This window comes from Lissotriton vulgaris, chromosome 5 (assembly GCF_964263255.1).
Source record: "Lissotriton vulgaris chromosome 5, aLisVul1.2, whole genome shotgun sequence".
Classification (NCBI taxonomy): domain Eukaryota; kingdom Metazoa; phylum Chordata; class Amphibia; order Caudata; family Salamandridae; genus Lissotriton; species Lissotriton vulgaris.
The window spans coordinates 541,643,466-541,661,792 of NC_141693.1; the positions used below are offsets into that span (position 1 = coordinate 541,643,466).

Here is an 18,327-nt window from a genome sequence, read left to right on the forward strand (position 1 = left end):
CAGGTCACAGAGCATAATTAAGTTGCTGGTTTCAAATGTGTGGTGATCAGAAAATAGATATTGTCAACATATTATTGCACTGTATAGGAAAGATAAAATCTCTCTGCATGTTTCTAAACATTCTGAGCTACAGCATTTTTTTAAAATCTGACTCATGTTAAACTGATTCTAATATCTTTATGCAACAAATATCTAACTCAATGTTAGTGTGTTCAATTCTGCACTGCTTTTATTCTTTAGGTCTGCAAAATCCTATCATCTTATAGGGGCAACACACCATAAAATTAACATTTTTGGGAAGGGGATTTTGTGATCATTTACTATAGGAACTTAAGTACCCTCTGCCGTACATTATAACGATATTGAAAGTACCCTCCCGGTTCCATGAACTTATTATGAAATTTGGCCTTCGGCCTAAATCCTCTTTGTGGCCACTTCTTGATGACTTGCAATATCCGTATAATGTACAGCATGAAGTACTTTAATCCCATACATAGTTTGCCTCTTTTCAATAAAGCGTACACTCACTGCGAAAATGATTTAGAATTATTTACTAATCTAAACATTTGTTTTTTAACAGGATGGCTGCTGGACACAACTCAAAGCTATACTGGGGTATTTCTTCTCAGTGGATTTTCAATGATACTTAGTTCAATGCTGCTATGTAGTGCCAGATTGGTGAAAAAACTTAAGAAAGCACAACCTAACTCAATTGATGCAGATAGCCATCCAAAGCAAAAATCCTGGACTAATGGAGACCTGACCCATGCTGAAACAAGAGCCTGAAATTCACAAATGAGCATTCCACTTGTGTGGGCTTGCCACAGCTTCATATTTTACCAGATACCTATGAACATATGAACATGGCTTTTGAGGTGGAGGATGAGATCCTGCTTGCTCTGCCATATTGAAACATTTAGTTCATGTCTTTATCAACTAGTATATATTACCTGCAGATTGTTCAGTTCAGTAACTTGCAGGTGGTAAAGCCTTCCCCAGCCAAGAACCATGGTATGCTCAGAAGCGAGCTCCTTACTCAGTGGAGGTAGTCAAACCTGAGGATCATTGCACATGAAGTGCAACATTATGTTGTGGATATTTGTACTCATTAAGTAATGAATACTGCACATTTAATTTGAATTTTGAAATGTTTGCATTTTGAATTATTACTTGTGAAATATTTTGTAATTGCTTAATCTTAAACTTTTTTAACTAGTCACTTAAACAAGTGCCACATGCCTTAAATATTGGTCTCTGGCTATATTTTGCAATAAACTAACCAATATGCAATGCTACTGATAGGGATATTGCAAAATATATCACAAGTGCCTGAGTGATATATCTTTTTACAAAATGAAATTGCCAACACTTGAATATGACAAATACACAAAACCTATGACTCTCATCGTATTTGTGTTTTATGAATAAGTATTTTGAATCTTACAAATGTGAAACTTGGGACATGTGACTTGTGGGACATTTTTTGAAGTTTTAGACCGGTGAAAAAATATTGCATATGATTTTGCACCATTTCTTCATTTTACACCATGTGAAACAGAGCAAATGCATGTTAATGCAAAATTCAAATATACAAGTTGCTTAGCATACTACTGTATCACATTTCCAAATAATTATTACAGTATAAATAGTGTAGTCCCCAGTTCAGAATCCAATACATACCCTACTACGACTAGGAACATACAGATACCCTGACTTGGATAACAAAACTGACCTTTACCATATATCACAATATAATGCGGACCGATTGTGAATTTCAACATTGACCTCAACTGAGCAAACAAGCAAGTTCTGGTGGCAAGTCATATTATTTTCTCCTTATTTAGCATTTCAGTAAATGCCATTGTGGGAAATCAGCATTTTATAACATGCATAAAAAGGTTTCCTTTCTCCCCTGATAATTGTTAATTTAACATATCACAAAGTGGTAATGGGTACTAAACCAAATAATCTAGATGTAGTCACATGCGCCTCTGCACCTTTAGAAATGTATATTTTAAGAATGAGAAAGAATGTTGAGCTATTGTTCCAAATTATGCAATAATACCGTATTACCTAAGCATAAGAGATTGATTTGCCACTGGTTGTCATCTGTTGATGTAAGTGAACGTATATGGTTTGGTCTTGATGAAAATTACTATATGAAAGAAATAACCTAGATGATATGTTGTATTCTATTAGAAAGGCACAGAAGTTTTAAAGTATTATTTTTTCCCAAAAAGTTATTTACTTCAAAATAGCGCAATTCAAGGTTTTTCATTTAAAATGTAGATTAATTTGGAATTTTAGGTTACGTGTTAGTTCCTTTGCTTTTGATTTAGTGTGGAACAATACACAATTTAGGACCTGGCTTAGAGTTTTGCTGACAATGTACTCTGTTTCAAACAAGATGAAAGTACCCTGTCCAACTAAACCCTTTGTCCACCTGTCCCAGTTAGAGATGTTAGAGATGTGCAGACCTTTAGTATTCTGTTGACAAAATAACTTTTTGCACTCCATCGATGGAATACTTCCTCCTAATGCCTGATGAAGTATGGGCTGTTGGAAGAAAGGCATTACACCACCCACCATATTTAGGGTGGATGTGTAAAGTCTTATGTTTCCCGCTTGTCACTGACAGAACAAGAAGGGCAGAAAGGCACAGGAAAAAAACAGTAATGAAGAAATATAAAACGTTTAGTGGACGACAACACCTGTCCACCAAATGTTTAGTACATTGAAAGGAACCACACTGGGCCAAATGTCATCTCTACATTTGGCAGACAGTGTACTATTAGGATGGTGGAAGTAATGTCCTTTGCCCTCCCAAGGACACTACTCCATCTCTCAAATTCTAAATCAGAGGTTTGATTATTCTAAATTACAATGTATTTGTGATATTGATAACTTTCCAGTGCTCATGTTAGTTGTAATTCTAGTTTCAGAGTGGCAAATTGTATTGTTTTTTTCTTGAGGCATAACATAGACCTGCATTTTTGTCTGAAATCGCTGATTGTTGCTCATTACTTGCTTCCTTAGCAGAGTGAGTAAAACATTTTTTGGTTTGAGAAATGTAAAATTTTGAAACCATTATGTAGGTGAATCATGTTTACATTGTCAAATACAACTAGTTCCGGGAAAAAAGGTCAATAATCATCTTCCCTTGAAGGTCAGGTGTTCTGTTTCTGAACTAGCTTCGAAAGCAATTGGCTTTGAAAGTGGTTGGCTTTAGTAATGTCAAAATGGAGCAATACATTTGTAAAATCTTAGGAAACTTTCAAACACAAAATTTAAATCATCATCATCAACAAACTTTATTCTGTTTTATGAATAAAACCATAAAAGTAAAACAAACATGATTAAAAACGTGTTCCACAATACAGGTTAACAACTGTTAATACATCAAATTACACTGGGTTTATACCTAAAATACATAGATTACAGTGCAGAAATTAATCACAACTTGACCTGAGTCTTAGGGCTGCCCTTAAAAAATTAAGAGTGTACAAAACAATATCTGTAGAAAGAAGTTGTAAATAGATACCAGCTGGTTTAACCCTCCTAAAACCGGCCTTTTTCAGGACATGGATAATAAATAATTTTTGGGGAAGATTATAAAAACTGCAGAACATTAAAAAGTGCATCATGTCCTGAGGAGACTCTCCGTCACAGCAACAGGGCATGAGACACTGACCTCTGTGGAAGCCACATGGTTGAGCCAAGAGATGGTGGAAAAGATTGAGCCAAAACCTCTTCAATAAAAAACGATCATGAATGCCTTTGAGCCCTGAAAGATATGCTTCTGTGGTTGGCACAGTTTTTAACATAATGATTTACATCTAAAAATTTGACTACTGCTTCCTCCATCTCATACTTTAATCAATACCCCAAATATGGAACAATATTAGCAGACCGCAAATGCAATGGATAGTTTTTGTGTTTCTATGAAATATACCTGTGGTAACGAATTTATTATAACAGCACATCATCATTGTCTACCTTCCCCTACGACAGTTATATGGTGATTGCCACTAAGATATTACAGTCTAGAAGTAATTACATGTGTCTATGATATGTGCTATGATGGCAACAAATATTACAGTTCTTTGTGTTAGATAGATGGCTTGTAAAACAAAAATATTGTTAGGAATATGATGGCCAGACAATGTTAAAACATATTTCAAATTGTTTCTTTTTGCAGGGCTAGGCCTAAAATGAACTATCCTTCAAGTTTAATGTTTTATTAAAGCTCATTTGATATAAAATGATTTAGATACTCCCAAAGAAAGTGTATCAATAAAATATATAACTGTTCATGTTGTAAGACATACCTCCACCAAATCAGCATTAGAACTCCAAATAATTACGTTGCACTTTGCATGCCCATTTGATTTGTTAGTTAACTTTCTAAACACTATCAATATAAAATTACTAAAATTATACATATTCTATTATTAAAATCTACATATGAATAAAGTTCACATGTCAGATGGAGCTTTAACCAAATAATTTACCATTTGATGGTATCAAACTTCTAGAATTTCTTTCAGATGATGCACATTATTCTCGTGCATGATTATTAAAATATTATTTTCAGAGAAATCAAATAACATTATAGAGAAAGAAATGTATTGCCTTGAATGATAAATGTGGATTTCATGATTGAAAAGAACAATGTCATTTTCTTTAGAAGTTCATCCCAAATTACACATGGCAGTAGCTTATGAAATATTTTCACTTAAGTAAAATGTTTGGCTGTGGATAAATCACTTTTACCTTCTTCCACCCATAAGACATGAAATATGAGTGTGAGCCCTCCTATTCTTCACCTTCACACAGACTCACTCCCGCCTTTTTTTAAATTATTTTATCGGATGGCAAAAAACACTCACAAATGATTTCTGCATTGATCTGAAGGTAACAAGACTGAAACTTGGCAAAGCAGGCTCATGATTACATCTTTATGAGACCAGTAAATTGCGAAGCAATACAATGGATAATATTAACATCTGTTCACTACACCTCTTAGAACTGGCTGAAGTGTGTTGTAGGACGTGCTATACAAAAAGTTATTTTTTCTAAAATATTTTTTTTGAAACGTAGAAATGTAGAAAAAATCCCATACATGTGAATTTTCAATGGTGCAGCCTCTCGGAAAGCGCATTTTGTTCCTGCAAAATGCATCTCATTTCGAAATTCTGATTTTCTGATATGAACAGTGGTTAAAATAAATGATTGATTCTCATGCCATGCTCTATAGAAGTATTTAACCAGAAAAAAACAATAGGGCATAATAATAAGGGCTTTATCCCCACTTTTTTAGCTTTAAAAGCCAAAGAAGAGGAGATTAAAATATCGCCCTATCAACAACAGGGTGCTAACATACAAAATCGCATGTTAGCACCCTTTTTCAGTATGCTTCCCTTTGCATCTCTAATGAGATGCAAAGTGGGCGTTCCAGAGCAAAATAATAGGAGAAATGTCGCTAAGCGACATTTCTCCTATTATCAAGCTTCACACTAACCCTGTTAGAGACAAAAAAAGCAGCACTAACCCCAGTTACCGCTGCTTTTTTATGACTGTTACTTTTCAGACTTAGCTATGTAATCCAATGGGAGGTTGATTACATGGTTAAGTCCACCATGGGCTATCAACAAGGATATCCCTATCCTTGTAGTTTTATCGCTGCATTATCAGTGATAACCCCCCAAAATGCCGCTATTGCTGGATTTTTTATCATCTAGGCGGTTAGCGTTGTTAATAACGCGATCACCAGGCGATATTATCCAGCGATAGCGGGCGTTAAAAAAATGTACGCTAAGCGCCCTTAGCATTAATTTTCCCTGTTCCTTGTTAATATGCCCAATGTTTTTAATGAATGTTGGTTAGTTATATTATAGAACTCATATTGAAAAAAAAACATCACAGTACGCTGCAAGCAATTTGGGATGTGTCTATGAACATGTTCAGCATGCAACTCAGAATAACTGTATAGTGGTACCTTTCACAAATGAGGTAATGGTGGAGAAGAAACTATATAATTGGTTTAATGGAATTCAATTGGTAAATGGTCAACCCTCACAAATCATGGTTACCATCTTTAAAATCTGTTTACATTTAAAGTGAGTTACAAGCAGAACAAGCTTTTTCACAGAGACAAGAGGTTAAGAATGTATCGGACACACTTCAACACACAAACACTCTCTTTCTCTCTCTCTCTCTCTCTCTCTCTCTCTCTCTCTCTCTCTCTCTCTCTCACACACACACACACATACCTGCTCATTCCTTCCCCTTCTGCCACTTACACACCAACAACCTTGCTCAACTGACATTCATCAATTATGCTACTGTATCAAAGGGCCTTTCCACCACACTGTAAATCACTTCTAAATGTTGCTGTTCTGGCTATGTGCACCCCTCTTTACTTTTCTGTGCCTCCTTGTAGCATTTATAATTCTATCAAATCAACCGTCGTAAAGTTGAAAAAAGCATGGAAAAAGAAAATCATAGATGGAAATGAATAACCATTGTAAATTATTTTTGTCATTACTTGAATATTGTAAGGTCAATGGCTGCCTGCAGTAAGTTGCATTTTTGCTGATGTAAATGTATGCAGACACTGATTCTGTGAATCACGATCCTAGAATTTATGATAGCATCTAAATCAAAGATTAACCTTAATGTATCTTCTGCACTCCTGGTTGTGTTTTGTTTGCTATTAGTGCAGACAGGATGTACATAGTTAAACCAAATATTTTGCCAATATGTGTCCTTTTTGATGCAGTGTAGGCTTTTGTAAGTTTGACATGCATGCTGGGTAGTGGCAGAGTTGATATAACTTTTATTAAAAGATGCATATCAATTTTTTTATATTCAGCGCTACAAAAGATTCTTTACTATGGTAACCATGCATTTATAAGTATTTCACATTAAATTGTTCAATAACTCAGTAACTAGGAGCCAGACGTACATTGTGTATGTACGAAACCCGTTTTGCAAATTTGAAATCCATTTCCTACTCCTAAAATGGGTGTACTAATTCATTTAGAATCACAGTTAGGAAGGGGTATTCCTAAATATGATCCAGTATTGCATAGATCAGTAGTTTAGAACTGCTATTGCTCTCTCACCATTGATTGGTAACTGACCCTACAGCCTCAGGGGCGGGTAGGCTGTGCTCCGTGGGGCCACTGCCTGCTCCCTTAAATGTTTTCTCAGCCAGCAAACCTTTTAAAAAAAGTTCTGCTCTGGTTCGTTTATACTGCTACAAAAACAATTCCCATCTGAGAATGTTACACATGGATAGTGGTCCACTGTTTAAGGCTACTATCCCCATGTTTGTAGGAAATCACAGATAGTCACAAATAGTGACTGCTTAATTTATATTCATTAGGCAGTTTGTTTGGTAATACAACCTGTTAGCGAAAAAGGTTGTCTCACAAAATTAAAAACTTGTCACATAAAGTTGGTGCGGAATTTGACACATCTTTTTGCACCTAGTCTTTTGATACATCAGGCCCTTAGTTTCTTCAATTATTTGTTTGTGACCATTAAATACAGTATCATCATTATTTTCCTATGTATGTTAGTTTAATATTTTCAGTATATGATAGTGTTTCTTCTAAATGCCGTATTTTTTTTCCAGGTTAAAATACTTTTTAATGCATATATGGCTAAACAGTCATTTCTTTCAGCTTTCTTGGTCCCTTATTTTTCAAAAGTTATGGGTCTTGTGTTCAGTGTATTTTCCTTTGAATCGTGGTTGTTTCCCATCCATAAGCTGGTCCTATAATTTTAAACTAATATTAAAGCTTTCATATTGGTTCGCACAATGTTTACATTTTATGCTCCCTGCATTTGAGTATTCCCTTCATGTGACTTCATATTAGAGTATGCCTAGGACAGTGATTCTTGTTAAAAAAGAACAGGCTTTCTTCTTTCTGACAGAGAAAGTGCTTCTCAATGAGGCAGCTTGGCATTTGAGATTTTGTTCCAGTTCAAGATACTGATTGTCTGCTTACTTCCCAACATATAATGTCTTTAGCATCTTTACCACTGTTTGTGCATCCAGGTTATCTATGCCTGGTATACCTTACAATATTGTTTACTGCCTGTGGGTGATTGCTTTTGGTTTAGTGATTACAGTGGTATTTTATGTAGTAACAGATGCAAATTATTTCCACTATTTCATTGTCTTGATATTTTTGGATAGCATTATAACTATATGCAAGTACTTTCATTCCAACTGGGATAATAACAAAACTTCTCTTAATGCAATATGTGGAATTATACACTTAATTTAAGTCAGTTAAAGAAACAGCCCCAAACATAAGTCACAAAATACTACACAGAGTACTTTTCAACATACCAATTTATTTATTTCTTTGGTTCCATTATTTGACGTCTTGTTGGATTTTCAAATCAAATCTATTGGTAACTTACTTTCTAATACACTATGCTTGACTGATTGGAGCTCCACATTCAGTATGTATTAAATTTCTGTTTGCATAAATGACTACTTCTCTCTTAGTTGATTACTTTTTACTTATATCAGTGTTATGTTTTTACTGTGCTTCCATTTTCACAGGTATCTGTTCTATTAGATTTCATTCTATGTAGCTACATTTTTTTCTTTTGATATAGTGCAGGGCATATGAAGTGCATGGCAGGGCAGCATGCTTTTTGTATTGGGCAGAAGTCTTTACCTTAAACATTCTTGGCAAATCTTTAGGGAAAGGTTAAACTTAGTTATAGCTACAAATTGGCTTTCCTACTGTACCTTGATTCATTTGGGGAAAGCTTTATTGCTTCTTTGAGTTATGTATTCAGCCTCTAAATCGATAATTTTTAAAGATTGCTCAGCCTCTACTTTGTATTTTTTTTAATGTCATGTTATAATATATTATCATGTTGTGATATAAGAAGCTTGTACAGTGAACATAGATTTTGAGCTGTGAGTAATCTGATTCAACATCATTTAGCATTCCAACATGCAAGTATAAACAATCTTAAATAGTGAGCTGCAGTTCTAATAAAATATTTGCCAACAAAACAAAAGTCATCTCTAAAATGAAAATAGGGTCATCTTTTTTTGTTGTTTTTGTATATGATACTTGTCTTCTGTGACAGCAGAGCGGAGCTAAAAACAGTTAAGTGAATTATGATACAAAACATTTCCAAATGCCAATTTTATGTTACATCACAGAAAGTCAAACACAGAAAACCAAATGAGGGCTTCATTTTGCAGTGCACTATATTACAGATGGATTCTGCTAGGGTTACAGTTCTCTGTAAAACAGGACTTTGAGGAAATGTTTATTTATTTCAACCATTAATAGGTCCTGTGCCTTTTTGTTAAGTATGTCTATTATTTAAAGATTGTGTACAATAAAGAAAATGTGGCTTGCTATATATTTTGCATTGTTAGGTCAAATGGTTTGTGATTTATGTAAAATCTAAACACAACAGGTGATGGACCGAATGTGGATCAATGTCACACGCTCAACCCAGTCCAAAGATCTGGGCCCAAATCCATCGTTTTTTTGCACTCCACACCACCCTGGGTTAGACAATGGCGATATGCAAATCAGCTCTGACCCTGTGCCCCATGGGAACAGTCCAGTCCGAACTACAAAAGCCATGTCCTTCCCAGAACGGAATTAAGCATCCGAGGACCGGAACGGTTTCGAGGTAACACCTCTCATCAGCCCGGCTAGCTTTACTCCAGTGGTGTGGAGTGCCTGGGACCCACGTCTGGGCATCCCCAGTGCACTTAGGGCAGAATATGCAAACACAACAGGTGATGGACCGAATGTGGATCAATGTAACACACTCACCCCAGTCCAAAGATCTGGGCCCAAATCCATCATTTTTGCACTCCACACCACCCTGGGTTAGACAATGGCGATATGCAAATCAGCTCTGACCCTGTGCCCCATGGGAACAGTCCAGTCCGAACTACAAAAGCCATGTCCTTCCCAGAACGGAATCAAGCATCGAGGACCGGACCGGTTTCGAGGTAACACCTCTCATCAGCCCGGCTAGCTTGACTCCAGTGGTGTGGAGTGCCTGGGACCCACGTCTGGGCATCCCCAGCGCACTTAGGGCGGAATATGCAAACACAACAGGTGATGGACCGAATGTGGATCAATGTCACACACTCACCCCAGTCCAAAGATCTGGGCCCAAATCCATCGTTTTTTTGCACTCCAAACCACCCTGGGTTAGACAATGGCGATATGCAAATCAGCTCTGACCCTGTGCCCCATGGGAACAGTCCAGTCCGAACTACAAAAGCCATGTCCTTCCCAGAACGGAATCAAGCATCCGAGGACCGGACCGGTTTCGAGGTAACACCTCTCATCAGCCCGGCTAGCTTGACTCCAGTGGTGTGGAGTGCCTGGGACCCACGTCTGGGCATCCCCAGCGCACTTAGGGCGGAATATGCAAACACAACAGGTGATGGACCGAATGTGGATCAATGTCACACACTCACCGCAGTCCAAAGATCTGGGCCCAAATCCATCGTTTTTTTGCACTCCACACCACCCTGGGTTAGACAATGGCGATATGCAAATCAGCTCTGACCCTGTGCCCCATGGGAACAGTCCAGTCCGAACTACAAAAGCCATGTCCTTCCCAGAACGGAATCAAGCATCCGAGGACCGGACCGGTTTCGAGGTAACACCTCTCATCAGCCCGGCTAGCTTGATTCCAGTGGTGTGGAGTGCCTGGGACCCACGTCTGGGCATCCCCAGCGCACTTAGGGGGGGAATATGCAAACACAACAGGTGATGGACCGAATGTGGATCAATGTCACACACTCACCCCAGTCCAAAGATCTGGGCCCAAATCCATCGTTTTTTTGCACTCCACACCACCCTGGGTTAGACAATGGCGATATGCAAATCAGCTCTGACCCTGTGCCCCATGGGAAGTGTCCAGTCCGAACTACAAAAGCCATGTCCTTCCCAGAACGGAATCAAGCATCCGAGGACCGGCCCGGTTTCGAGGTAACACCTCTCATCAGCCCGGCTAGCTTGACTCCAGTGGTGTGGAGTGCCTGGGACCCACGTCTGGGCATCCCCAGCGCACTTAGGGCGGAATATGCAAACACAACAGGTGATGGACCGAATGTGGATCAATGTCACAAACTGTGCAGTCACTGGTTGAATGTCATACTCTATTATACCACTATCCACATTACTATTTTATTCTGAGTTCACCCAAAGATAAGTTCAGTTCTGTAAACAAAAGTGACCTTGAGCTGTAGTATTTCTTCTTGAATGTGGGTATCAATGTTTTGCTGATCCTTTTATTTAATGAAATCCATTGCTCTAAGCAGAAGAATTCCTCATGTTGCAGCATGTTTTTGTGTAAGTATTTTGCACATATACTAAATTTTGTCAAAGTTCACGTTATATTAATTGGGCTGATTTACAAACCCTTTGAACTGTGTTTGCTTCACAAAAGTATCGCAAACCAACACAAAATGTTTTTTTAGTTATTAACTTTCTAGTGCAAAACCTGTTTTGCGCAAGAAAGTTGCCTATAAGAAATGTAAATCAGCGCAAACCCCATCTGTGAAAGACCTGACAGCTCCAGACTGTATGAACGAAGTCCTTCGCATGTGCAAGGAGTATAATACTTTCTGGTGATAGCATCTGTACATCTCTCATAGGTGTTCTGGCATAATGTATATCGTGTGCAGCCTTACTTAGATTACCGCCTCTCTCGTTTTTCTCTTGACTTCCATCCATTCCTCCTCTTGTAACTCCCACGAAATGCTATTACCAAACCCATGGGCGGAGACCTCCACCTCAACTTTCCTGTGCGGAGGTCTCCACCGTCATGGCAGAGATCTCTGCATGTCTAGGTTTGTGTTTTAGTAGTAAATTTGAGTGGTGCCAGTGGAAGAGGATGGAAAAGGAGAAGTTGTAGGGAGAGATGTGCTAAAATAAACACAGACCAACAAAAGAGTAAGACGATTACTATTCACATACTACCCTTCTAAACCCACAAATGAGTAAGACTACTTCTGCTCACAAACTACACTTCAAATGTTACTACAGTCCAAACGGTGTCAAAACAGGTGTACAAGTACTCCAACCCAAGCTTGGAGCGAGTCAAGCACTACACATGGACACTCACAGATACTGCAACGCATTCCCATAAAAAACAAATGGAGGCAAGGAAATAAAAAAAAACTCATGTATGGGGCTGGAGCAAGAGGTTCGAACATGTGAAAATACTTACTCCAGAATAGGAGGGAGAGTATCAAAATTTAAGAAAAGGTTTAAGAAGGAAAATGTTAAAACAAATGCAGATTCACAAAAGAGTAAGACCGTTGTTTTTCTCACACACTGCATTTCTAAACCAAAAACGATGACCCTGGACCTGTCGAGCGTTCCCAAAATGGTCAGTAGTGATGATTTTTTAATATTTAATATTTTGACTGTAAATGACTGTTGGATGTGAACTATTACTTTTTCAACTACAATAAGTGTGTTTAAAGTAATTTCTGTGTTAGCAAAACTCTGTAAAAATGGCAATTTTGTCCACTGTGAGGGTTTAAAAGGTGGTTATTCAATATCAGGCGCGATCCAATTGATATTTGGAATCATTTTTGGTACAGTCCAAAAAATCAATTTTCTGATGAAAAAGGATGACCCCGGACTTGTTGAATGTTCCCAAAATGGTCAGTAGTGATGAAATTTTAACATTTGATCTTTTGACCGTAAAAGACTGTTGGATGTGAATCATTACTTTTTCAGCTAAAATAAGTGTGTTTAAAGTAATTTCTGTGCCTGAAATTTGTCAAAATTGAAGCTTCTGAGTAAGCAAAATTCTGTAAAAATGGCAATTTTGGTCACTGTGAGGGTTTAAAAAGTGGTTATTCAACATGAGGCCTGATCCAAATGACATTTTGAATCATTTTTGGTAGAGTCCAAAAAATCAATTTTCTGATGAAAAATGATGACCCCGGACCAGTCGAACGTTGAAAAAATGGTCAATATTAATGACATTTTAAAATGTAATCTTTTGACTCTAAATGACTGTTGGATGTGAATTATGACTTTTTCAACTAAAATAAGTGTGTTTAAAGTCATTTCTGTGCCTGAAATCGGTCAAAATTGAAGCTTTTGAGTAAGCAAAACTCTGTAGAAATGGCAATTTTGGGCACTGTGAGGGTTTAAAAAGTGGTTTTTCAATATGAGGCACGATCCAATTGAGATTTTGAATCATTTTTGATACAGTCCAAAAAATCTATTTTTTGATGACAAACTATGACCCCCTGAGCTGTCGAATATTCCCAAAATGGTCAATATTGATGACATTTTAACGTTTAATCTTTTGACTGTAAATGACTGTTGGGTGTGAATTATTACTTTTTCAACTAAAATAAGTGTGTTTAAAGTCATTTCTGTGCCTGTAATTGGTCAAAATTGAAGCCTCTGAGGAGGAGCAAAACTCTGTAAAAATGGCAACTTTGGTCAGTGTGAGGGTTTAAAAAGTGGTTATTCAACATTAGGCACGATCCAATTTTTGAATCATTTTTGGTACAGTCCAAAAAAAACATTTTTCTGATGAAAAACTATGACCCCTGACCTGTCGAACGTTCCTAAAATGGTCAGAAGTGATGATTTTTTAACATGTAATCTTTTGACTGTAAATGACTGTTGGATGTGAATTATTACTTTTTCAACTAAAATAATTGTGTTTAAAGTAATTTCTGTGCCTGAAATTGGTCAAAATTGAAGCTTCTGAGTAAGCAAAACTCTGTAAAAATGGCAATTTTGGCCACTTTAAGGGTTTAAAAAGTGGTTATTCAACATGAGGCACAATCCAATTGACATTTTGAATAATTTTTGTTACAGTCCACAAAATCATTTTTCTGATGAAAAACGGTGACCCCAGACCTGTCGAAGGTTCCCAAAATGGTCAGAAGTGATGATTTTTTAACACTTTGACTGCGGGGCCAATTCTCCCCCGGTGCTGAACATTCCATTCGCGGGTGTGGTCATGACGGAACAGTTCCGTCATGAGCACAGTGCGACCGAGGCTCATGACGGAACCGTTCCGTCATGAGCATCAAAGGGGTTAATATTTAATCTTTTTACTGTAAATGACTGTTGGATGTGAATTATTACTTTTTCAACTAAAATAAATGTGTTTAAAGTCATGTCTATGTAGGAGCAAAACTCAGTAAAAATGGCAATTTTGGTCAATGTGAGGGTTTAACAAGTGGTTATTCAACATGAGGCACAATCCAATTGAAATTTTGAATCATTTTTGGTACAGTCCAAAAAATTAATTTTCTTATGAAAAACAATGACCTGGACCTGTCGAAAGTTCCCAAAATGGTCAATATTGATGTCATTTTAAAATTTAATCTTTTGACATTAAATTACTGTTGGATGTGAATAATTACTTTTTCAACTAAAATAAGTGTGTTTAAAGTCATTTCTGTGCCTGAAATCGGTCAAAATTGAAGGTTCTGAGTAAGCAAAATTTTGCAGAAATGGCAATTTTGGTCACTGTGAGGGTTTAAAAAGTGGTGTTTCAACATGAGGCACGATCCAATTGACATTTTGAATCATTTTTGGTACAGTCCAAAAAATCAATTTAATGATGAAAAAGGATGACCCCGGACACGTCGAACGTTCCCAAAATGGTCAGTAGTGATGACATTTTTACATTTAATCTTTAGACTGTAAATGACTGTTGGATTTGAATTATTACTTTTTCAACTAAATCAAGTGTGTTTAAAGTCATTTCTGTGCCTGAAATTGGTCAAATTTGAAGCTTCTGAGTAGGAGCAAAAATCAGTAAAAAATGGCAATTTTGGTCAATGTGAGGGTTTAACAAGTGGTTATTCACCATGAGGCATGATCCAATTGACATTTTAAATCATTTTTTGTACAGTCCAAAAAAATCAATTTTCTGATGAAAAACCATGACCCCCGGGCTGGCGAACGTTCCCAAAATGGTCAATATTGATGAAATGTTAACGTTTAATCTTTTGACTTTAAATGACTGTAGGAGGTGAATTATTACTTTTTCAACTAAAATACGTGTTTTTAAAGTCATTTCTGTGCCTGAAATTGGTCAAAATTGAAGCTTCTGAGTAGGAGCAAAACTCTGTAAAAATTGCAATTTTGGTCACTGTGAGGGTTGAAAAAGTGGTTATGCACCATGAGGCACGATCCAATTGACATTTTGATTCGTTTTTGTTACAGTCCAAAAATTCAATTTCTGATGCAAAGTGATGACCCCGGACAAGTTTAATTTTCACAAAATGGTCAATATTGATGACATTTTACCATTTAATATTTTGAATATAAATGACTGTTGGATGTGAATTATTACTTTTTCAACTAAAATAAGTGTGTTTTAAGTCATTTTTGCGCCTGAAATCAGTCAAAATTGAAGCTTTTGAGTAAGCAAATCTCTGTAAAAATGGCAATTTTGGTCACTGTGAGGGTTGAAAAAGTGGTTATTCAACATGAGGCACGATCCAATTGACATTTTGAATCATTTTTGGTACAGTCCAAAAATTCAATTTTCTGATGAAAAAGGATGACCCCGGACTAGTCGAACGTTCCCAAAATGGTCAGTAGTGATGACATTTTTACATTTAATCTTTTGACTGTAAATGACTGTTGGATGTGAATTATTACTTTTTCAACTAAAATAAGTGTGTTTAAAGTCATTTATGTGCCTGAAATTGGTCAAAATTGAAGCTTCTGAGTAGGAGCATAACTCAGTAAAAATGGCAATTTTGTTCACTGTGAGGGTTTAAAAGTGGTTATTCAACATGAGGCACGATCCAATTGACATTTTGAATCACTTTTGGTACAGTCCAAAAAATCCATTTTCTGATGAAAAAGGATGACCCCGGACTCGTCGAACATTCCCAAAATGGTCAGTAGTGATGGAATTTTAAGATTTAATCTTTTGACTGTAAATGAATATTGGATGTGAAATATTACTTTTTCAAGTAAAATAAATGTGTTTAAAGTCATTTCTGTGCCTGAAATCGGTCAAAATTGAAGCTTCTGAGTAAGCAAAACTCTGTAGAAATCGCAATTTTGGTCACTGTGAGGATTTAAAAAGGGATTTTTCAACATGAGGCACAATCCAATTGACATTTTGAATCATTTGTGGTACAGTCTAAAAAATCTATTTTTTGATGAAAAACGATGACCCCTGAGCTGTCGAACGTTCCCAAAATGGTCAATATTGATGAAATTTTACCATTTAATATTTTGAATATAAATGACTGTTGGATGTGAATTATTACTTTTTCAACTAAAATAAGTGTGTTTAAAGTCCTTTCTGTGCCTGAAATCGGTCAAAATTGAAGATTTGAGTAAGCAAAACTCTGTAAAAATGGCAATTTTGGTCACTGTGAGGGTTTAAAAAGTGGTTATTCTACATGAGGCACGATCCAATTGACATTTTGAATCATTTTTGGTACAGTCCAAAAAATCAATTTTCCTATGAAAAACGATGACCTGGACCTGTCGAACGTTCCCAAAATGGTCAATATTGATGTCATTTTAACATTTAATCTTTTGACTGTAAATGACTGTTGGATGTGAATAATTACTTTTTCAACTAAAATAAGTGTGTTTAAAGTCATTTCTGTGCCTGAAATTGGTCAAAATTGAAGCTTTTTAGTAATCAAAACTCTGTAAAAATGGCAATTTTGGTCACTGTGAGGGTTTAAAGATTGGTTATTCAACATGAGGCATGATCCAATTGACATTTTAAATCATTTTTGATACAGTCCAAAAAAATCAATTTTCTGATAAAAAACCATGACCCCTGAGGTGTCGAACGTTCCCAAAATGGTCAGAAGTGATGATTTTTTAACATGTAATCTTTTGACTGTAAATGACTGTTGGATGTGAATTATTACTTTTTCAACTAAAATAATTGTGTTTAAAGCAATTTCTGTGCCTGAAATTGGTCAAAATTGAAGCTTCGGAGTAAGCAGAACTCTGTAAAAATTGCAATTTTGGCCACTTTAGCGGTTTAAATGTGGTTATTCAACATGAGGCACAATCCAATTGACATTTTGAATCATTTTTGTTACAGTCCACAAAATCATTTTTCTGATGAAAAACGGTAACCCCAGACCTGTCGACCTTTCCCAAAATGGTCAGAAGTGATGATTTTTTAACACCTTGACTGCGGCGCCGATTCTCCCCCGGTGCTGAACATTCCATTCGCGGGTGTGGTCCTGACGGAACGGTTCCGTCATGAGCGCAGTGCGACCGAGGCTCATGACGGAACCGTTCCGTCATGAGCATCGAAGGGGTTAATATTTAATCTTTTTACTGTAAATGACTGTTGGATGTGAATTATTACTTTTTCAACTAAAATAAATGTGTTTAAAGTCACGTCTGTGCCTGAAATTGGTCAAAATTGAGGCTTCTGAGTAGAAGCAAAACTCAGTAAAAATTGGCAATTTTGGTCAATGTGAGGGTTTAACAAGTGGTTAATCAACATGAGGCACAAACCAATTGAAATTTTGAATAATTTTTGGTACAGTCCTAAAAATATATTTTCTTATGAAAAACGATGACCTGGACCTGTCGAACGTTCCCAAAATGGTCAATATTGATGTCATTTTAAAATGTAATCTTTTGACTGTAAATGACTGTTGGATGTGAATAATTACTTTTTCAACTAAAATAAGTGTGTTTAAAGTCATTTCTGTGCCTGAAATCGGTCAAAATTAAAGCCTTTGAGTAAGCAAAACTCTGTAAAAATGGCAATTTTGGCCACATTAAGGGTTTCAAAAGTGGTTATTCAACATGAGGCACGATCCAATTGACATTTTGAATCATTTTTGTTACACTCCACAAAATAATTTTTCTGATGAAAAACGGTGACCCCAGACCTGTCGAACGTTCCCAAAATGTCAGAGGTGATGATTTTTTTAACATTTAATCTTTTGACTGTAAATGACTGTTGGATATGAATAATTACTTTTTCAACTAAAATAAGTGTGTTTAAAGTCATTTCTGTGCCTGAAATTGGTCAAAATTGAAGCTTCTGAGTAGGAGCAAAACTCAGTAAAAATGGCAATTTTGCTCACTGTGAGGGATTAAAAAGTGGTTATTCAACATGAGGCCCGATCCAAAAGACATTTTGAATCATTTTTGGTAGAGTCCCAAAAATCAATTTTGTGACGATAAACGATGACCCCGGACCAGTCGAACGTTGACAAAATGGTCAATATTGATGAAATTTTAACATTTAATCTTTTGACTTTAAATGACGGTTGGATGTGAATAATTACTTTTTCAACTAAAATAA

At 36.5% G+C, this 18,327-nt stretch overlaps 1 protein-coding gene across 3 annotated transcripts in view; it reads left to right on the forward strand.

Moving 5' to 3' along the window:
• The window catches only part of SLC16A12 (solute carrier family 16 member 12), an 812,734-nt gene extending 810,498 nt beyond the window's left edge, over window positions 1–2,236 (forward strand). For 2 of the 3 annotated variants that reach the window (XM_086921986.1, XM_086921987.1), the window contains exon 9: window positions 581–1,398. In XM_086921986.1, the coding sequence (XP_086778112.1) occupies window positions 581–786 (206 nt within the window). In that variant the 3' untranslated portion in view covers window positions 787–1,398. Of the gene's footprint in view, window positions 1–580 lie in introns of all 3 variants that reach the window. The other variant, XM_086921988.1, reaches the window with a different exon arrangement.
• Window positions 2,237–18,327: the final 16,091 nt, after the last annotated feature.